Source organism: Urocitellus parryii, chromosome 5, assembly GCF_045843805.1.
Source record: "Urocitellus parryii isolate mUroPar1 chromosome 5, mUroPar1.hap1, whole genome shotgun sequence".
Classification (NCBI taxonomy): domain Eukaryota; kingdom Metazoa; phylum Chordata; class Mammalia; order Rodentia; family Sciuridae; genus Urocitellus; species Urocitellus parryii.
In genome coordinates, this window is record NC_135535.1 from 148,190,645 (window position 1) to 148,217,902 (window position 27,258).

At 36.8% G+C, this 27,258-nt stretch overlaps 1 protein-coding gene across 2 annotated transcripts in view; it reads right to left on the bottom strand.

The window, feature by feature from the left end:
* Window positions 1-27,258, bottom strand: part of Fam13c (family with sequence similarity 13 member C) — a 113,759-nt gene that overhangs the window by 64,010 nt on the left and 22,491 nt on the right. For both annotated transcript variants that reach the window (XM_077798490.1, XM_026409048.2), the window contains one exon: window positions 9,551-9,669. In XM_077798490.1, the coding sequence (XP_077654616.1) occupies window positions 9,551-9,669 (119 nt within the window). The remainder of the gene's footprint in view (window positions 1-9,550; window positions 9,670-27,258) is intronic.

A 27,258-nucleotide genomic window follows, 5' to 3' on the forward strand; every position in this document is an offset into this window, starting at 1 on the left:
TTTAAATCACCCACAATCATCCCACCCAAAAGTCATCACCAATATTGATTTATGTCTTTTTTCAGTACGTTTCTGTACATAATTATATAAAAATGGATAGCATTATAGTACTATTACATAATTGCTTTTTCTATTTGAGATGAACATTTACCTACTTTAATAATCAAACATGATTTTATTTTTAATTATAATTAATGCATTAGTTATAAAAATTAATTTCATTGGACATTTACATGCATGCATATATTATGTCTTGATCATATTGTCCACCTTCCCTTTTCCCTCTGCCATTCCTTTTCCCATAATCCCCTCCCCCCACCCGCTTCCCTTCAAGTCCCTATTTCCATATAGGAGAGAAAATATGTGATTTTCCTTTTGTGTCTGGCTCATTTTGCTTAATATAATGTTCTCCAGTTTCATTCATTTTCCTGTAAATGACAAGATATCATTCTTCCTAATGGCTAATATTCCACTGTGTTTATCTACATATTTTCTTTATCCATTTATCAGTTGAGGAACAGCCAAGCTGGTTTGACATCTTGGCTACTGTGAAAAGTGCTACAGTAAACAGGGGCATGCAGGTATCTCTTCTGTATGACAATTTCATTTTCTTTGAATGTATACGTGTGTGTGTGTGTGTGTGTGTGTGTGTGTGTATAATATCAGAATATAGCTATATCATGGTGGTTCAATTTTTAGTTTTTAGGAACCACTATACTTTTTCCAGAATGAATATATTAATTTACATTCCCACCAACAGTAAGGGTTCTTTTCTCTCCACATTCTCACCAGCATTTGTTATTTTTTATAATAGGCATTCTTCCAGGGGTGAAATGGAATCTCATTTCAATGTAATTTGGTTTTGTATTTCCCTGATGGATAAAAATAGAGCTTTTTTTCCCATGATTTTATTGTCATTTGTACAAGTTCTTTTGAAAAACACGTTCGTTTGCCCATTTTTGGTTGGATTATTTATTTTGTTTTTAGATTTCTTTATATATTCTGGATATTAATCTTCTTTCAGATAAACAGCTACAAAGATTTTTCTCTCATCTGTAGGTTGTTGCTTCACCCTGTTACTTTGCTGTGAAGCAGCTTTTAGTTTGATGAAATCCCATTTGTTAAATCTTGCTTTTGTTTCCTGAGCCATTTGAGTCTTATTTAGGAAATGATTGCCAATGCCAATATCTTGGAGTGTTTCCTTCTAGTAGTTTCAATGTTTCAGGTCTTACGTTGAAGTCTTTCATCCATTTTGAGTTGAATTTTATACAAGGTGAGAGAGGAGTCTAGTTTCAATCTTCTACATATGGATATCCAATTTTCTCAGCACCATTTGTTGAAGAGGCATCTTTGCTACAACCTATGTTTTTGGCAACTTTGTTGAGAATTAGTTAACTGTGGATGTGTGGATTTAATTCTGGGTTCTCTATTCTGTTCCACTGGTCTATGTGTCTGTTTATATGCCAATACCATGCTGTTTTTGTCACTATGGCTCTGAAGTATATTTTGAAATTGGGTATTGTGTTGCCTCCCCAGCATTAGTCTTTGTTATAATTATACATAATAATGGGATTCACTGTGATATAGTCATACTTGCACAATGCATAACCTGATCTATTTCACTAACCACCCTTTCCTTTAAGTCCACCCCCTCCCCGCTGCCCCTCTCTAGTGTCCATGAGAGAGAACACACAACTCTCGACTTTCTGGATCTGGCTGATCTCACTTTTCATTAAGTTCTTCAGTTTCATCCATTTTTCTGCAAATAACATAATGTGTTCTTGTGTCTGAACCAAACTCCAATATGTGTATATATGGGATGTGTGTGTGTGTATATCAAATCTTTATTTTTTAAAAAGTGTTTTTATAGTTGTACATGGACAAAATGCATTTTATTTATTTTTATACAGTGCAAGGATTGAACCCAGTTCTAAGCAACCACTCTGACATATCTAAGCAACCACTCTGACAATGAGCTACAGTCCCAGCCCATATTACATCTTATTCATCTACCTAGATGGGTTCCATAATCAGCACTGCTCTTTTTACTCAGAATTGCTTTGAATACTCATGGTCTTTCTGTGTGTCCATACAAATTCAGAGTGTTTTGTTTGTTTATTTGGTTGGTTTTCTTTTTGTTTGTTTGTTTGTTTGGGTTTGTTGTTGTTGTTTTAGTTCCATGAAGAAAGTCACTGGTACTTTGAAGGGGATTGCATTGAATCAGTAGATCTAAAAACTCCAAGCTTCTTATTCTGAACTAGAATGATGGGGCCAGTGGATGAAATATAAATATCTAGTAATAAAGAGAGAAGGGATTGTATTTAAATGTTTCAAATATTCTACCTAGAGCCACAAGTTAGGATTTCAGAAATCCAGCCACATGGTTCTCTCAAAGTTATTAATTTCCTATTATACTCCTCTCTTCTTCCATAACCAGACAACTGAAAAATTTATATCCTAAATCATATTTCAGTTCACCAATTCCAATCCTATACCTAGACAGCTTGACCTTTGAGCACAAATGAAGAAAACTATAATAGGTGAAAAAAGATTGTAAAAGATGTTTTCTATAGAAATATCTAAATATAACTCATAGAAGTAACAAAAATATCAAAAAGCCTGTAATTAGTTAAGTAAATGATGGCATATCACAGAACGGGATATTTTAATTTTTAATTAAATATGATAGAGCATTTTATGATGTGAAAAAACATTAAGTGATATAAGCAAGTTACATAGCAACGTGCTTCTATTTTATATATAGAAAATATTGATGTATACACACATAAATTCATTTCTCCAAATTTTTAATCCAGTATTAGTTAACAATAGAAAGGGAAAATACATAAAAAAGGGGTGGCTAGGAGCTATGTATGGCAATTAACATAAATCCTGAAAAGAATAATTTTGTTGACAAATACTATAACAAAAGTAGTAGCCATTTCATCATTGACAAGATGAAAAGTAAGTGGAAGGATGGCCTCATTCTATTGACCTCATGAGCACTGAATACTTAATCCTAATTTAGAATTTTGATCACCTGCTTAAGTATCATATAATCATTACTAAAATTTCTCTCTTAAATCTATTCCAAGTTAAACCAACAGGCTTTCTAAGATGTTCAGATATTAAAGACAAGTTTTTCTGTTTTGTCTCCTAGAAATATTTCTAGTGCAGGGCTTTAATGACACCAAAGCTTGTAAAATATGTTCATTATAGGAATTGTGTATTAGCATATTTATTACATAAAACTAAATTTGTTCACTTTAGCCATGAATGAACTTATCTTGTGATGATTACCCTATTTAGTACTCAACTTATGGCCTTATATTGAAAAAACACACTATTGAATATCATGTGGTCAGAATTCATTCTGGCCTTTCTACCCTTGGGCCTATTTGAAATCAACAGTGTTTCTAGATCCAGATCCCAATGGACTAGGGAGCTCCTTTCAGACACATATCCTTTTTACACCCGTGTTAAAATAGTAGCCAAAATTTAGAAATTTACACAATAGTAGCAGTGCTTATTTATGGATGGCAGGATTATAAGACATTTTTATGTCCTTGAGATTTTCTATGTTTTCCAGTATTTCATTATTGTTGTTATTAAAGGACTTTGGGTTTTCTTTTTTATCCTGATGTTTAATTGTTGTGTGATGAAAGTGCTAAAAATTTATCAAATGAGCAAGGGCAACTTCCTTTAAAGAGAGGGGAGAGAGGAGAAAGCAGGTGAGGGAGCAATTTTCATTCCCAAAATAATCAAGTGTTGGGTTCTTTTCAATCAGCAATTTAAGGATTTAGTGTGGGATTTTGTGTGTGTGTGTGTGTGTGTGTGTGTGTGTGTGTGTGTATGTGTGTGTGTACTCTACAGCAGGGAGTGGGGAAGTATTTTTATCTGTGTCTTTAAGATTTTGTATTCTTAAATTAAACTCTGTTCAAGTCTAACCCTCTGAACACTTACAGAATGTTGAGCATTTTCAATGTTAGAGACAGAAAGGGCCTTAGAATCATTGAACCAAATTCCTTATATGAGAAGACGGGACTTAGAATGAAGTGACCAAGATCATCTGATTAACATAAGACCCTAAATTTCTTAATTCAAATATTCTTTTCATTCTACCAAACCGCTTCTGTGCCCACGGGTGGAGGCAGTGGGAAAGGGTAGCGAATGATAGCCCTGATCACCTTCCCATGCAATATTCCCAGCGTAAAGTAAGTTAGGACCCACTTATTACCCAATCATTGTCAACCCTAAATACTGTCAATACAAGCTACCTTTTTCTTATCTCTACCTCATCCCTGCCCCTCTCATAAAAAGCAAAACACGAGGATCACATTAACAAGGAAGAAGAATATGCCAGAGACATGCAGAGCTCTTGCTCTGGTACAGACCAAGGAGGATTATGTCCTATGTATGGATTTAAATCCCTGGGTGTTCATTCTTTCTCTCATTCTTTCCCTTTTTAGCACAACTGATGAAGACTGTGCTTAGCTAGGCATAGTGGTGGCACCTGTAGTCCCAGCTACTCTGGAAGCAGGAGGATCACAAATTCCAGGCTGGCCTGGACTATTTAGTGAAATCTCATCTTAAAAGAATTAGAAGGGGTTGGGGATGTAGCTTGGTGGTAGAGCACCCCTGGTTCAATCCAGTAATGGGGGAGGGGAGGAGCGGGGAGAATCTGCTTATCAGAAACACACACACACACACACACACACACACACACACACACACACAGAGTTGTACATCTCAAAAACAAAAGATGAAAGAATTTATCCCCTATGGAAAAGTTGCTGCCAACAAAACTTCCTCTTTCTAAAAAGCAACAAAGCTTTCCAGCTTTTTTTTTTCTTTTATCTGGATATTACAAAAATAGTGGAAACCGTCAAAGACCATTATTCTTGCTAAGAATCTTCAACCTCTTCTAATAGGAGACTTCCAGAGAAAAAAGTCAGTGAACTGGAACTCATCAATGTAACCACTTACCTAATTAGCAGTAACAGTGCTATTTACACAAAGTCTTTAATAACATTAAAAGTCTAATTCTGTCACAAATTTTAAGACATATCTTAAATACAAGTGATTAATCACTCTCAAAAATAAATTTAGCTGGGTAAGAAATCCCCAACTCCATTAGTATTCTCTGACATTCACAAATTCCCCTTTGTCATATCTAAGGGTTTATAGGATTGGCACTGGCTTTAGCTAAAAATCAGTCAGACTGCTGCATATTGCATCAAGCAGCTGCTCTAAACAGATCTAAGATGATTTTTTTGGTTCAATTACTAAGGGGAGTAAGAACTTTGGCACCCAGCAACGCTGTGATTTGCTTAACTAGAAAATGAGCGAGTTGTATTAAACTATTACTAAGGCTTCTTCCAGTTCCAGATAAATGCAGTTCTACGATTTTACATGTTTGGAAAAGCACCAGAAATTGAGTCGATGCCGTAGTGTAATGTAGTGGAATGCCCTCCACTCTGATGCACTGAAAGTCCATGTTAAAATGTAAACCCACCATCTGGGGAAAGTGGCATTAAGACTATCAGCCAGCACCATATTAGGAGTTAGCTTCAGGCAGTCAGAGTTCCCAGGATGAGCAGTTGCTGGGAAGAAAAGGATTGAAGCAGGCATTATAAATCAAATGCCTGTAGAAGACAGGCTAAGAGCACAAACAAATGGGAAGAGCTGAATGGGGGTGTGAAAAAATGTAGAAGTGGTCCTCAGCTCTAACTGATGGCTGCCTGAGGAATCAAGGCTCGGAGTTATCCCATCTTCAGATTTTTCCAAATAAGGGTGAAAAGCTATAAAAGCTCTCAATTTTAAAATATTGGATCAAAATATTTTAAAACATTATACAAGTCAAATATGTCTCCACACCAAATACACCTGAGAGTTTGGATGTAGCACACTCTACCATCAAGGAACATAACATAGAGAAGGATATAACATAGAAGAGGTGTGGAGGAAGGCATGGCAAATGGGAAGGACCAAGGGGTTAAAATGATGTGAAGAAGTGAGGTTGGCTTCACTAGGAAATTCAGAAGAGCAAGCACACTTGGGGGTAGAAGATATCAAATCAGTGATGTTAAAGCTCTTTGGTGTGATTAACTCCATAGGCTTTTCTTCAGGGATTTTCTGTGGAAAAATTAAATGTAGCAGGCCAAATAAGGACTCCCCAAAGATGTCCATGTCCTCCTCCCTTACCCATTCCACCCCCACCATGTTACTTCATAGTTAAAAATATTTTGCAGATATGATTAAATTAAAGATCTTGAGATAGGATAACCCAGGATAACCCAGGATAATCACTCTAATGAGCTCAATCTAATCACATGAACCCCTAAAACCAGAAAATCTGTCCTGGCCCTGGTCTAGAGGGAAATGTGATTATGGAATAAAGGCCAGAGAGATGCAATGCTGCTGGCTTTGAATACAGAGGAAGGGGCCATGGTCCAGGGAACACAGGCAGCCTGTGAAAGCTGAAAAAGCAAGGAAATGGATGATCCAGAGCCTCTGAAAAGGAATACAATCCTGCTGACACCTTTATTTTGGCCCATGGAGCCATGTTAGACTTGTATCCTACAAAACTGTAAGATAATAAGTTTGTTTTGTTTTAAGCCACAAGTTGTGGTCCCTTACTACAATAAAATTGGGGGAAAAATCAATATAGTATATATACTCTGAGACTCTGGCAAAAGCATTCCTACATCTTTCTGAAGCTCATCTACAGACAAAGACACAGGCTCCTTATGCTGGAAAGAGCTCAAGGTACAACAAATTGTATAAGCTGTAGATTTGTGTGGAAAGATCAATACCTACCCCATGACCTCGAAAAGCTCTGAAATCCCACTTTTAAAAGGATGAATTAATTCTCTGAAAGCTGCTCCTTCAAGTCTCAGCCACATGACATGTGAACCCTTTGTGGCTCCTTGCTACAGAATGATTTTCCTTCTTTACTTGTGGGGTTGGTTATGTTAATAACCTTTCCCCTACGCTGCACACCCCCACCTCCAAGAAGGTGGCATTTTACACCTGCTGAGATTTAGCCTGGCTTCTTCCCTCACTCTCAGCCACACCAAGGTCTGGCGTGTCCTGTTACAGTATCATGTCTCTATCAAGATTTTACTGGGCATGATGTGTCCGAACCTGGCCATATGCTGGCTTAAGACAGAAGAGGAATGTTATCAGGAATGTGAGCTACCTGACTCAAAGTTGTTTTTAGCCTCAGATCTTCTTTCACCAGTTCATCAAATTTCACAATCCCAGTAATATTTTGGATTATGTATTGTTTTAAAAATTCCATTAGAAGGTCCTTGGGTAATGCCATCATAATTGTGACGAATAAACCTGTGGTTTAAAGGTTACCAACCTAATCTAAATGCTAAACCTAATACTTCTAGACAGAACTGGCCTAGCATCACTCCCCATCTATAACTTAAGATCAGATCCTCTGACTGACACCAGTGCATAGAAGATTCTGTAGTGCTGCTAGTTCAGAAACCTAGATTGTATGAAAATCGTAAAAGTGGGGCATTGGGGGCTAGAAGGGGAAAGGATTATAAAGTATTTTGAATCTTATAAAGGTTTATTAAAGGTTAGCTGTAGACAAACCAAATCTACGTGTATAAGGAGAAGCTGTCAATCAATATGACTGTGTTCTGGTCCTCAGGCTTAATGAGGAAGGTCATTCCATACCTGATTTTTCCCCTCCATTATGTAGAGAAGGTCCAGGAACCTCCTAAAATTTTACCCAATCTATGTGTGTCTGTGTGTGCATTCTCTTTCTTTCTTGTGGCAGGTTACTATGAATCTGAGGATTTGAATAAAGTACAACTCCCCGCCCCAATAATGGAATATTTAAAATAATTATATTTTAAAATCAATATTCTTTGCTTTTAACTACTCATATGAATGATCTCTGCCACAGAATCCTACTAGATTTCAGACTTGCCCTCTGACAACATTAAAATTATCAGTTAGCATCCCTACCATCAATAGGATATATTTAAGCAAACTTGAGAAAGTTAATTACCAATACCATTTTTCCCTATCAGCCTCTGCGGAATGTCCACCCCCAAGGGACTGCCATACATTCCACACACAAGCCCGAATGATTTAGTTTTAGGTCTTGTTTGTTTTGTTTTGCTCTTATACTATTTTGAAATATGCTTGGGAACTAGTTGACCTTATTCTTGCTGAGATGCAGTCCTCAGGCTAGTGCAGGGAGACAGGGTCACTGCCTAAGTTGATTCTAGCCAGCTAACAAGTATTTTAATTACAATTAGGCCTAAAATAGTAGGGAGAATCTTCTTATCCATGAGGAAATGATATGTTTGAGTCCAACAGGTGTTATCTAAGGTCAGATAAGAATAAACAGGTAAGAGATAGCAACTTGTGAGGAGAGTTCAGAAGGTGCCTGTGAATTCACTTGGGTAGTGGGTCATTTTTCCTTGCAGGTCCCCACCAACCCTTTAGGGTTCTAGGATTCTAAATTTAGTATGCTGAACGTTTTAAAGCATGATTATAGAGCACAGCCAATCTCTCTGTAGTTGGTTCACTTAGACTGTGCTGCCTTAGGAAAAAAAAAAAATCTAAAGGTCAAACTCAGAGGCACAACACTCCCTTTCCACTGAGTGAGGGCTATGATTACACCACACACAAGATCCTACAAAAACAGCTGACACAACTCACAGTTAAATTCTTTCTTCTGTTTATTTTCAGAAGAGACTTTCCATAGACAGCTGCAGTGCCAGTCTCCCATCAGAATGTCATGCCAACCTTTCTGCAGGCAGATTTCCACCCACATCCTTACCCTGGGTCCAGCAGATCTGATAGGCTACAAAGGCCAGCCATGGGCTACTTCAGGGCTAAGGTCACTGGATACTTGGGTCAGCAGAGAAGCATTAGAAACTATACCTGCCGTGCCAAACTCTGACATTTGTAGGTTCAAATTCTGACTCAGCCTTTTTTTCTTGGAGGGGGGCACAGTACTGGGGATTAACCCTAGGGGCATTCTACCATCAAACCGTTTTTATTTTTTGAGACAGGTCTGAGGCTGGTCTTGAACCTGTGATCCTCCTGCCTCTGGTTCAGTCTTTTATCTTGTGCAGTTTCCAGCAAGGGCCTTAATGTCTCTCAGCTTCAACCTCCTCCACAAAATGGAACTACGAGTGACTAGCTTTCTCAGCAAGTAGAGACGGCTAAATGAGATCAGAGTTGAAAAGTAACTGGCATGATGTGTACACAGTCATCACTAATTTGTCATTATCCCAGAAGAAAATCTAATCCCCTCTGCCATGAAATGAAAGGGGCAGAATAAATTAAATCAATATTTCTCCCCCAAAGGAGGACCTGTCTCCACTCTTCCCTGAATCTTAATGCTGATGATCTTCAAATAGAAAGACAGGGAAAGTAGGTCTTTATGTTTCTCTTTGCCCTTTCTCAGGCTATAAGGAATGCCAAAGATCAGAAAGCCCTGACATCACACAAGTTAGTACTTTTAGAAAACGGACTCCAGGCACAGTGCAGCTCCTGACAACAGAGGACTCACCTTGGTTGAAGTCGAACTGCTTCTTGACACCTGAAGGTGTTGTTCTGTGGACTCTCGTGAACTGGCGTTCCTGTTCTGCCCTGGCACTCCAACTGGCTGGGCCCCACGTGCTCTGTCTCCTACAAGAAGAAATTGTAAATGTAGATGAGCTGTCAGCAGTGAGTGATCAGATCCACAGCTTTCTGTGGCTGGGGGCCTTCTTAGGGCAGGGGAGCAGTAACATATCACACACACATTCTACTGAAGATAGTGTGGGAAGGGAGAAATTCAGTGGTCAAAAATTTAAAATATTCCTATCAGTCAGTTGCTGCAAGATTATAGGAGAAAAGAAAAAAAAACTGAAAAAAATCCAATGTCCAAAAGTTCTGAACTAGCCACCCAGTAGAATTTTACAGGCATTAAAGATAATGTTATAGAAGACAATTTAATGAATAGCTACATCTGAAAATATAATTTACAGAATATTTATAGTATAGGCTAATGTTTGTAAAACAAACCTATGTGAAGGTACATTTACACAGGGATAAGCCAAATCAAAATCTTAACCATGATTAACTCTGGAGATGTCATTTTTGTCTCTTTTGGGTGCCCATATGGATTTTCTAAATTTTCTATAATAAGAAATTTAAGTTAATCTGAAGACTAAGGAACAACCCATTTTATAAAATCCAAATCCCAAACATGATTGATGTCTTCCCCCTTTCACATATAACTATTGCCATTGGCTACACTGCATTCAAAAAACCCACCACATTGGGCATCCATGATGCAATCCACTCATTGATTTAGAAAAACTCCAGAGTGCTAAACACTGGAGAATATCATAAACACACCCAGCTAAAAATAGTCTGGATTTAATACAAAGACTTACAAAATGAAAGATTTAAAAGTCTGGCAGTTCAATTATTATAACCATTGAAACTTTGCAAACCTCCAAATTCTTAGAATAAGACATTCCTCTTTACCTAATAAACGAGATACTAAAATGAAAATCCATGAGAAATTCCATAAATCCAGATGGTTACCACCATATAGTCAAAATTTTTGACAAGTGCAGTGATTTTTTTTTGTGTTTGTGTAGTATATTGTGATGACAAATAGATACCCAGCCCTTGTACTAGGAGTTGCATTGAAGTCTATACAAGTGACAATGTGTCAAACGTCTAAGAAGTCATTTTTCCAAAATACTATAATAATCTACTGGGGTTATTTGCCAAGTCATCATCACAAACTTCTGAAACAAAATCTTACAAATGCCTTCACATAAGGTAAGTTGAACAGTGGGATTGGTAAGAGAGCTGAAGGGAAGGAATGAATTAAATCTATTAGGAACTGAAATACTTCCAAACCTCCCTATTCAGGACAAAGACTCTTTACATGAAATGTTCCACAAGCATCCACTTGTGGAACATGTCTAGTTTTCTAGAGAGTAGTTTGTGAAAAATTCTATAGCTACACAAACACTGGCCAACTTCCCCCACACAATGATTTCAAGTAAGATGGCTTTGCTTATTACTCGCTAGGTATGTGACCTTGGCCAAGTTATTTAAATTATGTAGCCCTCAGTATCCTCATCTATAAAAATGGGAATTTTCCTTCCAACCTCACAAGGTTGTTAAACAAGATGCCATGAACAGCTCTTTTAGCGCCTGACAACTAGAATATATAGCAGATCAAAACTGTTGATGATGATAATGTTCCTTGAGATATATTGGGCCTCAAGATACATAAATTCCCTTAGAAAAAAAATCAACATTCTAAAACTTGGGCTAAGGAAATGCTTAACTTAATTTCAGCAAAAGACCTAAAGGTTTCTATATTAACATTAATATTAAACATCATATTTACAGCCTCAATGACTTATGAAATTTAAGACTTAAGGCCTTAAGAAATTACCCTGCTAGTCTCTAAAAAATGTTTAAACACAAAATTCACATTTTATTAAAACTCTCCTCTTTAGGGAAGAGCAGCCTGTTTTTCCAAAGATAGTATTTCATCTAATTCTTTGAGCCTTCAACTCATTGAGAAGGGTAGAAGAGACCACTCGCTGCTGGATTCCCTTAGATCTAACAATTTATCTCAGAGATGAATAAGAGGGAATTTGAAGAGAGTAGTCTCTTAATCTGGTCAGAATTCTCAAAGCATTGCAAGAGAACTTCTGAGATGGTGAATAAGGAGTACTTGGAGATGGCTGACAATCAAGTCGCCAAATCAAATGCAGAGAAAATGCAACTATCATGCTTCCTTAGGCACTAAGAATTCCAAACCTCAATGTGTGTGGAGATGGGGAAAGAGTAAGGAATAGAGTGAAAATCATCATGAACACTGAGGAACAAAGCAGGCTCTGATGTGAGACAGATGCATGATAGCAATGACAGGTTGCTTTTTCCAGTGTCCAAAGATCACACCCCAAAGTTCAGATCTCCAAAATCCCCTCCAATCAGAAACTCAAATCTAGCCTCTGTCAGAAAATGAATTCCTTCAAAGCCCCTATGAGCTTGGAAAAATCTTCTGTTTATAAGAAAAATATTAAAGATTTTCCAAATTAAGCTTCAGATTTGATGATGAAATAAAAACCTTCCATGATGAACGAAAGTTAAAAGAATTTACAACTAGAAAATTGGCACTACAAAACATCCATGAAAAGGAAATGAAAAACAACAATGAAAATCAGCAGAGGGAGGTATTACACTAAAGGAAAAACTAATCAAAGGAGAAACCAAGTCATTAAATAACAACAACAAAAAAGGCTAGGAATACAAATCATGTCTCAATAACAACCCTGAATGTTAAAGGCCTAAACTCACCAATCAAAAGACACAGGTTAGCAGGCTTGATTTAAAAAAAAAAAAAAAAAAAAAAAAAAGCCCCAACAATATGCTGCCTCCAGGAGACTCGTCTATTAGGAAAAGACATAAGACATACACAGACTGGAGGTAAAATGTTGGGAAAAATCATACCACTCACACAGACTGCAGAAGGAAGAAGGGGTTTCCATTCTCGTATCAAATAAAATAGAGGAGGACATTTCATACTGCTCATACACCAACAAGACATAACAATTATATATACTCCCCAAACAATGGAGCATCTATGTTCAAACAAATTCTTCTCAAGTTCAAGAGTCAAATTGACCACAATAAAATAATCTTGGGTGACATTAACACACCTCTCTCACCACTGGATAGATCTTTCAAACAAAAGCTAAGCAAAGTAACTATAGAACTCAATAATACAATCAATAGCTTAGACTTAACTGACATATATAGAATATTTCATCCTTCAACAAGCGAATACACTTTATTCTCAGCACCACATGGATTCTTCTATAAAATAGGCCATATAATATGCCACAAAGCAACTCTTAGCAAATACAAAAAAAAAAAAAATAGAGATACTACATTGCATTCTGTATGACCACAATGGAATGAAATTAGAAACCAATGATAAAATTAAAAAATAAAAATTACTCCAACACCTGGAGACTAAATAATATGCTACTGAATGAACAATGGGTTGCAAAAGACATCAAGGAGGAGATTTAAAAATTCTGAGATAAATGAGAATACTGACACAACATATTGAAATTTCTGGGACACTATGAAGGCAATACTAAGAAGAAAGTTCATTGCAAAGAGTTGATTCCTTAAAAGAAGAAAAAGTCAACAAATAAATGACCTAACATTATATTTCAAGCTCTAGAAACAGAACACCAAAAGCACTAGAACACAGGAAATAATTAAAATTGGAAAAGAAATCAATAAAATCGAAATAAAAGAAGTTAAATACTTGACAAAATGAAAAGTTGGTTCTTTGAAAAAATAAAATTGACAGACCCTTAGCTATGCGAATGAAGAGAAGGAGAGAGAAAACTCAAATTACTAACATACATGATGAAAAAAAATATTACAATAGACACTAAAGAAATACAGGAGATAATTAGAAATTATTTTGAAAACTTATACTCCAATAAAATAGAAACTATTGAAGGCATTGAAAAATTTTGTAAGTCAATGATTTGCCCAAATTGAATTAGGATGATATATGCACAATTTAAACAGACTAATATCAAGTGATGAAATAGAAGATGCCATCAGAAGCCTACCAACTAAGAAAAGCCCAGGACTGGATGGATACACAGCCGAGTTCTACCAGACCTTTAAAGAACTAATACCATTACTCTTCAATTTATTTCAGGAAATAGAAATAGAGGGAACACTTCCAAACTCATTCTATGAGGCCAATATCACCCTGATTCCAAAACCAGGCAGACACATCAAAAGAAGAAGAAGAAGAAGAAGAAGAAGAAGAAGAAGAAGAAGAAGAAGAAGAAGAAGAAGAAGAAGAAGAAGAAGAAGAAGAAAGAAAAAAAAACTTCAGACCAATATCTCTAATGAACATAGATGCAAAAATTCTCAATTAAATTCTGGCAAATTGAATACAAAAACATATCAAAACATAGTGTACTATGATCAAGTGGGATTCATCCCAGGGATGCAAGGTTGGTTCAACATATGGAAATCAATAACTGTAATTCATCACATCAATAGACTTAAAGATAAGAACCATGTTGTTAGAGTCTGTAAACAAGTCAGGATGGCGCCTGTCATTTTGCCAGAGGGAGTGGTTTGTGAAGTAATGCCAGTGAGCCATTAAGTGTGGAGATTCCTTATTGGTTGACTGCTGTATCTAGTTTATGTTAATTAAGATAAGCTGTGTGGAATGTATATATACCCCTCTGGTCCTACAATAAACGGCTCCCACTCCTGCTTTATCAACGTACACAAGTTGTTTGTCACCCCCCTGGTTAGTTTGCCCAGCCAGCTGGGCTGCGGCACCATATGATCATTTCAATAGACATAGAAAAAAATATTTCACAAAATAAAACACCCCTTTATGTTCAAAACACTAGAAAAATTAGGGATAATAGGAACATATCTCAACATCTGAAAGGCTATCTGTGCTAAGCCCAGGCCAACATCATTCTAAATAGAGAAAAATTGAAGGCATTCCCTCTAAAAACTGGAGCAAGACAGGGATGCCCCTCTGCCACCATTTTTATTTAAAATAGTTCTTGAAACACTGGCCAGAGCAATTAGATGAAAGAAATTAAAGGGATATGGATAGGAAAAGAAGAACACAAATGAGCAAATCAGATAGAGCACTAATCTTTAGGGTATATAAAGAAATCAAAAAGCTGACGATATGATTCTATACCTAGAAGACTAAAAGAGTTCCACCAGAAAACTGCTAGAACTAGTAAATGAATTCAGCAAAGTAGCAGGATATAAAAATCAACACCCATAAATCAAATACATTTCTGTATATCAGTGACAAATCCTCAGAAAGGACGACTATCCCATTTATAATAGCCTCAAAAAAAAAATTAGGAATCAACTTAACAAATGAGTGAATGACCTATACAATGAAACTACAGAATCCTAAAGAAAGAAATCAAAGATGACATTAGAGGGTAGAAAAATCTACCTTGCTCTTGGATTGGCACCAAGATAGATTGGTAGATCAATGGTACAGAACAGAGGACATAGAGACTAAACAAAATTACAGTTATCTTATATTAGACAAAAGTGCCAAAAACATATTGAAGATAACCTCTTCAACAAATGGTCTGGGAAAACTAGAAATTCATATGCAACAAAATGAAGTTAAACCCCTCTCACCATGCACAAAACTCAACTCAAAGTGGATCAAGGACCTACAAATTAACCAGAAACCCTATGTCTAATAGAATAAAAAGTAGGCCCTAATCTCCATCATATCGGATTAGATCCCAACTTCCTTAATAAGACTCCTGTAGTGCAGGAATTAAAATCAAGAATCAATAAATGGGATATATTCAAACTAAAAGTTTCTTCTCAGCCAAAGAAACAATCAGTGAGGTGAATGGAGAGTCTACAGAATGGGAGCAAATCTTTACCCCTCACACATCAAATAGAGCACTAATCTCTAGGGTATATAAAGAAATCAAAAAGCTAAGCACCAAAAAAAAAAAAACCCAATCAATAAATGAGCCAAGGACCTGAAAAGACACTTCTCAGAAGATAATATACAATCAATCAACAAATATATGAAAAAATGTCTACTACTAATTAGACACTAATTAATGTCACTACTAATTAGAGAAATGCAAATCAAAACTACTCTAAGATTTCATCTCACTCCAGTCAGAATGGCAGCTATTAAGAATATAAACAACAATAAGTGTTGGCGAGGATGTGGGGGAAAAGGTACACTCATACATTGATGGTGGGACTGCAAATTGGTGCAGTATGAAAATATAAAAAGGAGTATGGAGATTCCTTGGAAAACTGGAATTGGAACCACCATTTGACCCAGCTATCTCACTCCTCAGTCTATAACCAAAGGACTTAAACACAGCTACAGGGACACAGCCACATCAGTATTTATAGCAGCACAATTCACGATAGCTAAACTGTGGAACCAAACTAGATGTGCTTTAGTAGATGAATGGATAAAAAAATGTGGCATGTATACACAATGGGATTTTACTCAGCAATGAAAGAGAATAGAATCATGGCATTTGCAGGTAAATGGATGGAGTTGGAGAAGATAATGCCAAGTGAAGTTAGCCAATCCAAAAAAGACAAATGCTGAATTTTTTCTCTGCTATAAGGAGGCTGATTCATAGTGAGGTAGGGAGGGGGAGCATAGGAGGAATAGATGAACTCTAGATAGGGCATATGGGTGGGAGGGGAAAGTAGGGGGTATAGGGTTAGAAATTATGGTGTAATGAGGTGGCCATCATCCTCCAAAGTACCTATATGAAGACATGAATGGTGTGAATATATTTTATATACAACCAGAGATATGAAAAATTTTGCTCTAGATGTGTAATATGAATTATAATGCATTCTGCTGTTATAACAAATTGGAATATAAAAATTTTTTAAAAAGAGTCCAATCTGGAAGCCTCAAAAGCAATAAGGGAAGAAAACCCAACCCTTAAGCTGTACTAGTTTTTAAAAATAATTTCATACTTTCCCTCAAAGGAGAAAGCAGAAGAAAAGGGGAATATCATCTTACTGAATTAACAGAACAATAACTTTCAAAGGTATTGTGCTAGTCATAATTTATTCATAGGTAAAGGAAAAATACAAAACAAGAACAATAGTACTCAAATGTATCTGCTTCCATTAAAAAGCTTTAGCTGCACATAGGAGAGACCAGGTCTCACTCTCTTGGTTATCCCACATCTGTTCCAGTTGGACTCCACGGTTTGGCCAGTGCCAAGGTTAACAAGGACTATCAAACAAAGTCACAAAGTCGTCAGAGTATATAATACTCTTCAGGATGATTGGGAGTTGACATTTTATCCCCAATCCTGTCTCTCCTCCAAAGGTGACAACATACGAACAAGAAACAATGCATTTGGTTACCTTCCCCATTTAAGCTTCATCACATCTTTGTTCAGAAGTAGGTGTAACACCTAGCTCAAAAATTCTAGAACACTAGAGTGTTTCTTCTGAAATAATTGAGACACATTTTTTACTTAAAAAAAAATCCACTACTGCATAGCAAGCATTTGATAGTTGAGGAGGTTATGTAAAGGTGAATAAGACATTCCTTCCTCCAAAGAATTCTAAATCTACTATTTGACAAAGACTAAAGTATAAGATGGCACACTCTAATTTTCTTCTGTATTTATGCATTTTTTAAACAGTCAGGTCCAAGCTGACTACGAACACGAGGGAAGGAGAAGCCTAGCCCCTCTCTTCTATGCTGGTCTTCCTGCCTGCCACCTGGCCAGGGAGAGTTTGGTTGGCCACTTGGAAAAAGAGTCATTGTATATCTTTTCCTGCTCCCAGTCATCTTCTTCTACTTCACCCCAATATATCCCAAGTCCAGCTTCAGCCAAATGATTTTGTAGTTTTGCTATATTCATAAGCCATCAAATTGACTAAGCTCTGTGATATTCCATTAGAATGCTGCCTATGAAACACATTTTTTAGGTTATTTTCTGATCCATGCACAGAGGAGTGACTAGTGTGCACAATGACAACAGGAAAGGAATTAACTTGAGAGCTCAAATTCCCAGCTTAGTTAAGGAATAATTAGCTTCCCCAAAGCAGGAATGATGAAATACATTTCATCCTTGTTGGGATTTTAATGAGCTCAGGTGACTCCTATAGAACTTGGGAGAATCTAGTTTTGTTTCAATGGCATGGCTGTTGCTTCAGAACCTCCCAAGTTCCCCAATTTGTACAAATCCATAACGGGGGGTGGGGGGCGGGGAGCATTCTACATCCTCATCTCAGTATTTGCCCAGTTTTTTGACTTGCTTGACAAGTCAAAATGGTACTTTTGGGTCTCGAGATTTATGCATCTTCTAAATCTTCCTTTCGAGATGTGGCAGATCAAAATATTGAATCTTTTTCATCTTCTCACACTTTGTTCATTCTATTCTAAAACTGATTATACTTATTTTCTTTAACTGCTATCTTGTATTTTAAAGAAAATGTTCAATAACTAATCATTTCATGCTAATAGCAATGCTTTGCATTTTCAGAGCATGTGCCCCCAAGAGTCCCAATTCTTACCACTATGACAATAGTTGATAGCTTGACAGTTTGGAAAACTATGTATAGTCAACCTTTAAGATAAACAAGTGCTATGAAGTTACTCTCTACTATATCACCTTAGCTTTCTTCTTACCTCAAACCTGCATACATCTGTGAAAGTGACTTAATATTCTGTTGAATGATTGGAGAAGCTTAAAAACTTTTTTAAATCTCCTGATTAAAAGAACTACTGTATTATTACATTTGTGCCATAATTGGAGTAAAGGAGGCCCTGAAAGAGCTAATTTCTGAAACATGTATCCATTATTTAAAATGTTCTGACCAGTATGAACAGTTTCTTCAGATCTATTTTTGAAATTAATTTTTGGTTACCATAGTCATTATAAATAAATCCTGAAGGGAGGCATGGTTTCATAATCCATACATGTCCACAAAGTAGGATCTCCTTGGAATTTGTAATATAGAAGTGTCTATAATATAGAAGTAGTACTCAGGTATTGCTCTATTGTAAGAATTTCTAGTAGAAAACAGATTTAAATGTCTATTTTATCCACTTCCCATGCACTGAGTGCCTGAACTTAAACCAGGCACTTCATCTACATTTCCTTAAATTTTAAAACAGTCCATATTCTTATTTTAAATTATAAAAGCAACACATAATCATGAAACAGGTCAAGCAATTGAATTTATGAATCAACACAGCCCACAAATTAAAAAAAAAAACCCTTAAGTACACAGTAATATCCACATCCCATCGCATGCATCCCCCACCCAGACATTTGAGCTTCCCCTCTACCTTTCCTCATGGGATCCTACTATCCACTATTTTACAAACAGATAAATGAAAAGGAGACTGCAAAGATGACCCCAAAAGACAGATGGAAAGAAAATGCAGAGTGTGCTGTCATGAAAGTTTCAAAAAGGAGCCTGACTCACCTCTTTCATATTTCATTGCAATGAAAAGGAATTTTAGCTCCATTAGAAAAATGAGGGTAAAGCCAATATGGAAAGCAGTATGGAGATTTCTGGGAAAATTGGAAATGGAACCACCATTTTGACCCAGCTATCCCACTCCTCGGTCTATACCAAAGGACTTAAAAACAGCATACTACAGGGACACAGCCACATCAATGTTTATAGCAGCACAATTCACAATAGTTAAACTTTGGAGCCAGCCTAGATGCCCTTCAGTAGATGAATGGGTTTTTAAAATGTGGTATATATACACAATGGAATATTACTCAGCAGTAAAAGAGAATAAAATCATGGCATTTGCAGGTAAATGGATGGATTTAGAGAAGAAAATGCTAAGTTAAATTAGCCAATCCCAAAAAACTAATGTTGAATGTTTTCTTTGATATAAGGAGGCTAATTCAGAGTGGGATAGGGAAAGGGAGCATGGGAGGAATAGACGAACTCTAGATAGGGCAGAGGGGTTGGAGGGGAAGGGAGGAGGCATGGGGTTAGAAATGATGGTGGAATGTGAGGATCATTATTATCCAAAGAACATGTATGAAGACACAAATTGGTGTGAATATACTTTGTATACAACCAGAGATATGAAAAATTGTGCTCTATGTGTATAATAAGAATTGTAATGCATTCTGCTGTCATGTAAAGAAAAGAAACAAAAAGAAAACTAGGAGGTGTGTTTTAGCCTCCCTGTTTTCTCCATGATGAAGAAGAGAGATGAGTTCCTTAGGCCAGAAAGATGAACTTTCGTGCAAGAAATGCTTTCTGGAAGAACTTGCAAACTATAGCTAATAATGTTCATGTATTTTAAGACTATTCCCAGGACAGGAGATAGTAGGTATTTCTGTTTTCTGGCTAAAGTAGAAATGATTCAATGAAATACAGTTTATCATTCAATAGATCCATTAGCCTTTGAAAGTCTACCATTTTTCATTAATTTGAGGGGACCTTCATTATTTCAAGTAGTTTTCATTAAAAGAGACAATTATTTTAAACCCCATACTTAATTTAAAATTGCATAAATTAGGACCACTCTGTATTCCTTAACTGAGCTAAACAGCCCAGTTCCAAACCCTAATCTCCTAAACCCAAATTCAAAGCTCTTCCTGCTGTTTCAATGACCCAGAGGTGCTCCAAGAAAATCAGTATGAACCCAGTCACAGTTAACAAAATATGACAGCTGGGCCCGGTGTTATTCAAATATAAAATCAATATAATAAGAATTTTCAATGGTATTTGTTTTTTCTGCTCTGCAGCATGTGGCTAAAGACACAGAGACTCGTAAGTGAGGGAGATTCATAAAGAAATTAAGGTCTTCACTTCAATGAGTTAACACAGATGGGATCCAGGGCAGGATTTATCAGTTAAGTGAAATGCAAGATTAACCTCCGAGTGTTCTAATAATTAGCTACCAAATCTTGCTACCTCTTTCTTAAAAATCTGTATATTTATGCTTCCGCGCCACAGAGGAATTAAGCCTGTATGAACCTCCAACTCTGCAATTATAATACTTCATCAAGTCTACAGAATGCCCCAAATAGAATGTGAAGCATGAAGGAAAACAAAAGCCAACAAGTTCTGGTCATGATCACGTTGCTTCACTCCTGGGTAGTACTGGTGTGTATAAATGCCAGGCCCAAGCACTGAAATGTGCTTACACTGACCTTTGAACCAGACCAATCCCTCGAAGGTAATGAGGCTTTCTAGACTTGACTGCTATTAATTAAGGATATAGGAACTGACCATCACTGTAGCTTTATGGGCCTCCTGGAATTCTGGCTGTATTTGTCATTTGTTTCTACGGAGTATCTATTCCGTTCTTTCCCTAGTCCTGCCCTTAGGAAATTCACAGTCTAGTAATGGTGATGGGAATGGTGCTGAAAAGTAGGCAACACAAACCATAAACAGCCAACTACAGTATGATAATGATTGAGGCCACAGTAGAAAGAAGGAGTGCGAGATGCTTTGAGAACATATAGGAATGACACCAAGCCCAGTCACAGGAGAAGTATCACTAGGATGAAGCAACAGCCCCGGAAGAGACAGAGATGGGAAGAAAGAATGCTACAAGGCAAACACATGAAAGTGAGAACACAGCATGTTCAAGGACTTCAGAGTGTGTGGCCATCTTTGGAGCTACAGCCAAAAGGGGAGATGGTGACCAACGAGGCGAGCAAGGAGGGCACCAGTCATAGCACATATAACATGAACCTTATAAGTATTAAAACCTTTAAGTCCTGAAGAGTCTGGGCTTTCTTTTAAAGGCAATAGCAAGTCACTTAATATTAGAAGAAAGATATGTTTGGATTTACACCTGAGGAAGATCATCTCAGGCTTGCACATTGGTGAATTTCAAAATGAAGAGGAAGAGTAGAAGAAGGGAGGAGAGTTAGACCATTGCAACTTCCCAAGAAAGAAACTGCCATTACTTGGATTACTGAGGTGGTTGTCAGTAGGGACAAAGATTAATTGCTTTAAAAGATTAAAGAGGTAGAGAGAGAGGCCTGTTGATTGACAGGATGTGACTGAATGGAAAATAGGAAAGACCAAAGGTGATGCTAAATGTTCTAGTTAGGAAAATAGAATGACTTGTTGTCATCACTGAGACAGCAACAAGATGAAACATGGTGTTCAGGGGCAATGGAGTATGAGGTGCCTATGATGAATCCAGTAGGAAATTATAGGTGAGCTAGAATCTTACAGCAAAGCTAGGATTACAAATTTGGGAATGAGTGTGAGAGTGACTAAAACCACAAGTGGGGTACCTAGTCAGTGTGCAGAGAGGGAAGAGAAAACCTGAAAGAACGTCCAGGAGAAATCCCTGAGGAATGCCAACATTTATGGGATTGGTGACGTATTGCCATATTAAAAATAAAGCTGTAAAATAGTGGATAGTAAGATCAAATGTGGGGGGTGGGGACGGTGAGGATGTGGATATTACTGTGTATTTATGTTTTTTTTAATGTGGAATGTGTTGATTCATAAATTACTCAATTGCTTGACCTATTTAATGAATATGTGTTGTTTTTATAATTTAAAATGAGAATACGTGACTTTTTTAAAAATTTAAGAGACAGGCAGAGATGAAAAGGAGACCTCAAAGAAGACCCAGAAAGACAGATGGAAAGAAAATGCAGTGTGTGTTGTCATGGAAGGTTTAAGGAGGAAGCTTATTGCCTGATCCTACCTCTTTTATATTTCAGTGAAATGCTAAAGAATTTTTAGAAAAATAAAAAACCAGGGTAAAAAAAATTTAAAACATTAACTATTAGTAAAAAATGCATTCAACAATACAACCTGCCTTCAGATGTTATAAAGTTTCAAACTAGGTGTCACTGTTTCTCACAGCTTGCTAAATTTTTAAAGAGGCATTCATTTTTCAAAGCAATGAATCAAAACTCATGGTTAAATGGGACAACTCGAGAGTGAGTCAGTGCCTATAAATATGGCAACACAAATTCAAGCCTTCCTATCAGAAACTGGTCATAGGCACCATACAGAGGTATCAAAGAAAGAAAAAACAATGGTCCTTTTGACAAGTGTGCATTTCCTTCTCATCCACATGTCATCTCAGGACTGTGACAGAAGCTAGTGAATTATTTTAGCCTTAAAAGATTAGTATAATTTAAAAATTGGAAACATTTCTGATTTTAATATCAATTAAAAACATTTTTAAATAGTCTCCCTTTGAGTTGATGTTTAAGTTCCCACACATACTTTTTTTCAAGTAATTCTCTGGAGTAAGAGGTATCTTTTATTCATTTTTGCCTGACAAGGCAAACAGCCTGTTAATATGAAATTTCTACCATGCTCTTTTCTGAAATTATTAAACTATGTGAGTTATTCTTTGCTTTTAAAGCTCTCTCAATGCTTCATTTCACAAGCTCCCTTGTTTATTTTATTTAGCTTAGCAAAAATCAAATTACTCTTCAGTTCCCAAAACAGTCATGAGAAAAATCCAAAATTACCATCATAACAATTACCCCAGTTGCTCAAGCTCCCAGACTAGGGCTAAGCCCAAGGAGAATCAGGAACCTTCAGAGAAAGGTCCATACTCAATGAGGGAGGGGGGCAAAAGGACTTTTCTAATTCTAGTTGTGAATAAAATCTGTGCTTTTTATGGTGGCTCCTTATACAAATATTTATGAAACACTTTCTACTCTTCCAAGGATAAATATAGCCATAGACTACAGTAGCAATCACAACATCACAACTCAGGAATCAACAACCACAAAGCAAGAATAAGGTTCTAGGCTTTTGCACCATCAGTGCAGATTTCCCCCACATTTCTTACTTTTCATAATGAATGATCAAACCAACAAGCCTAAGAGCACTGCAAGATGTAAAATATCTTTTGAAGAGGACTCTGTACCCCAACCATCCCTCAATCCATACCCTCTGCTTTCTCAATGCAGTTTCCTCATTCCAGGGATTATTTGCCTTACTCCCACTGTCGTTCTATCCCAGGGATCCTGGATCCATGACTCCATGTCCCACCTCCCCCATTCCTGAGGCCACATGAGCAGTCCTGTGTCTTTCTTGACTCTCATTTTCTGTGATGTTGAATCCTTTACAACTGTATTTTGCAGTCTATACAGAATTTGTGTGCTTGGTGTATGTCCTCCATGATAAAAACATAAGCACCCCAAAGAAGAATGTCTGTCTCACATTTCTTTTCACTCTCTCAAAGTTTTTCAGCATCATAAAAAATATTTGACAATTCATTCAGTCAGTCCTGACAGGTCCTCTGAGCACCAGTGCCTGGCACTGCCATTTGTATGTTCAGGAAACATGAAACACACACACACACACACACACACACACACACACACACACAACATAAAACCTCTAAAAATTGGGACTTATTCAAGGGAAATGTCAGTTGAATTATTTCTGGAAAGTAGGAACTACTAAATCTCTTTACTGAAATGCCAGTTTCTCATTGCTTGCCTGCTCTTTTCTGTAACTGGAATGAGGCTAAGAGAGTTTGGCCTAAGGAAGGGCCTTGAACAGCTGTTTTACTGAATAAATAAGAAACTGCCAAACACTAACAGCAGCTTGCATTGGCAGTATGTAAACTTTTCAACTGCTTTCCCATCCATTAGCATAACTTATCGAGTATGTTTTTAAATGAGGGCATTTAGGTACTTGGAAAGTATTAGTTTTAAGTGTTTTTTTTTTTCCCTGCCTACATCAGGATTATGCCTAACAATTTTTCATAGATGGTGGTTGTGTAAAAGTCAAATCAGACATTTTTCTCACAAATTCTGAGCAAATTTAAATTCAACAGCTTTAGGTTTTCTTATATAGCACTGAAATCTATCCAAGTGCTGAATAAAACACGGCATTAGGCAGGGACATTTGACAGTTTTCAGCACTGGGCTCTAAACACATTCCTGTATCCTCAAGGGACATGTCTGTCTTTCCTGCCACTGAACTAGTCATTGAGGATTTCAAGGCAAGTCTAACTGTTCACCTGAAACAGGGATCAGTTAACCTAAAGGGGAATCATGCCATTTGAACATCCCCCTTTTAATGACTGTGGAAACATCAGATATTTCCTAGTATTACAATACACGGTTCTGTTTTATCTTTTTTCAGAACACAGGGGGAGAAAGAAGGGAAATATTATTATCTCAGAAACCAGAAAAGCTTAGATGGATTTCAATTTCACAGAAAATTACTTAAGAAACATTTTATAACTGGGACAACAATAAACTAAGATAGAAATGAAATTCTATGTACCATTCCATCTTAAACTAAAAATGAATAACTAGAAATAATTTTCTTTTGGGGATTAATTTTCTAAGATATGTAAAAAGAAAAGGCAAATTGAAAATACTGGTATCTTATCAATCTCAAATATTCACTTGCAATTATGATTTCACATCCATTTTAACAGTAATTAAAAGATGCCCAATCTTTAATGTTAAGTCAACAATAATACACCATTCATATCTTCAGAACCCAAGATGCTAGACTTTGGGTAAGAGGTAAAGGGACAAGACAAGCAGGACTGACCTGACAGGGGCCAACCCTCATCTTAGATTCTCTGTCTGATTCTCCAATTAACAGCCATTAGGACTGTTTATCTCTAAGTCTTTTATCATACTCTGCTATGGTTTGTTTACTGAGTATCTCCCAAAGGGATATAGAGAGAGGCTTGGTCACCAGGGTGTGGTGGATGAAGGGTTTTTAGAACTTTAAAAGCAGTGCCTATGGGAAGTTTTAAGGTTGCTGGAAGCATGTCCTCGAAATGGATGTGGGACCCTGCCTATTCTTTCTGTCTCTGCTCCAGTTCAAGAGGCAATAGTTTGCTCCTACACATTCCTGCCACAATGTGCTTACAGCCACTGCTATCACCAGAGGAAAACCTACACCCACACTGCCCAATTCGGGCCTTTGAAGTTCCAAAACTGAAAGCTAAATCATCTTTTCTTTAATTCAAAAGTAGGAGGAATGTTCAGCATTTGGAGCTGGGCTGACAGATAAACATGTATTTTTAGTGACAGAAAGCTGATTAATACAGACTCTTTAGCCAAAAGTAGACTATGTAGAGGTTTTGTTTCAAAGAGGGCTTCCATTTACACAACAGGATCAGATGACGCATTCGGATTGAATTGAATATTCCAAGTAAAGGGTACATACACTGTAGGAAAGTCTTTATATGGACCTGAGAAAAGCCTAAGAAGGGATTATTAGATTTAAATACTGATTTGAATGAGCACTGCTCATTCTGAGGAGATTTTTATTTGGAAACCTAGAGGTTATCTGGAAGAAAGAAGAAGAGCTTAACACCAGAACATTTCTATTCAATAACATTTGGAGGTGGGCTGATGGATAATACAGCATCTCCAATTTAAAGGCCACATATCCATACTACAAACTATCTTCTCTACGACTTAAAGATTCAGGAAATCCTGAAGGGAGACAGGATTCCACCACGGAAATTATACTAAGAATAACTGAAGAAAGTTCATAAGAAGAGATTCCAAAATTACGTGACATCATTTCCCGGTGTTAAGGTATCTACCAGTGTTTCATTGCATGCACTGGGTGCTGTGCCAGGGGCTTTAAGCCCACAAGATATGTATTAGAATGAAATTTTCATGGTATCTACTCTATCACAGAACTCATTCTCTATCATATCACACAGATACTCGATAAATATTTTTTGACTATGTTATTAACATGACATAGTTTCCTGGGACATCAAATATAATTTAGAAATATTTATTTTTCATTTAAACATTAATAAACCATGGAGTTCTCAAACATTTTAAGATGATATCATGTATCAATCAAGATCCTTAGCTTTAAACAGTAGAAATGAACTATTATGATTTGAAAGTGTCTCCCAGTAAGCTCCTGTAATATATAATGCAGGAATATTCAGAAATGCAATGAAAGCTGTAACCTAATCAGTGGATCCATATGATGGATTAATAGTTTGCATGGACTGTTGTGGTAACCATAAGCTAAAGAAAGTAGGTCACGGGGTGCATACCCTGGGGGATGATATCTTATTACCATGGCCACTTGTCCTCTCTCTGCTTCCTGGCTGCCATGTGTTAGTTCTGCTCTTAAGCCACTCCCTTCCACCATATTGTTCTGCTTAACCTAAGGCCCAGATTGATGGAGTTAGTCAAATATGGATTGGACCTCTGAAAACATAAGCCCCAAATAAACATTTCCTCCTCTAAGTGGTTCTTATTGGGTATTTTGGTCATGATGATGAAAAACTAATACATAAACTAAATAATTTAATCAAAGAATGAATTTATTGGGAAACTTACAGAACAACCCAAAGGGTTGGAGAACCAACCCATTGGACTGCTAGGCCAGGATAAAAACAAAATTAACTTCAGAACTAATCTAATCTGGAAACTGCATTTTTTGATAATTAATCTTAAAAAGTAAAATAATAGCATAATAGTCTAAGTAAATAATGCTGCTTAACATTATTGTCAACTCTTATAATATTATCAACTATCACAACACTGATTTTAAGGGGCTTTCTCATTTCAATGATATCAAAATGTTGGTAATATGTAAATTTTAGGATTGATAAAAAACAGTTAATTCTATAGTATGCAATGCTCACCACACACTGAAAAATGGGTACCACCATGCCCACTGCATGCAGCCAGATCTTATTTCTTATGGCAAACACTC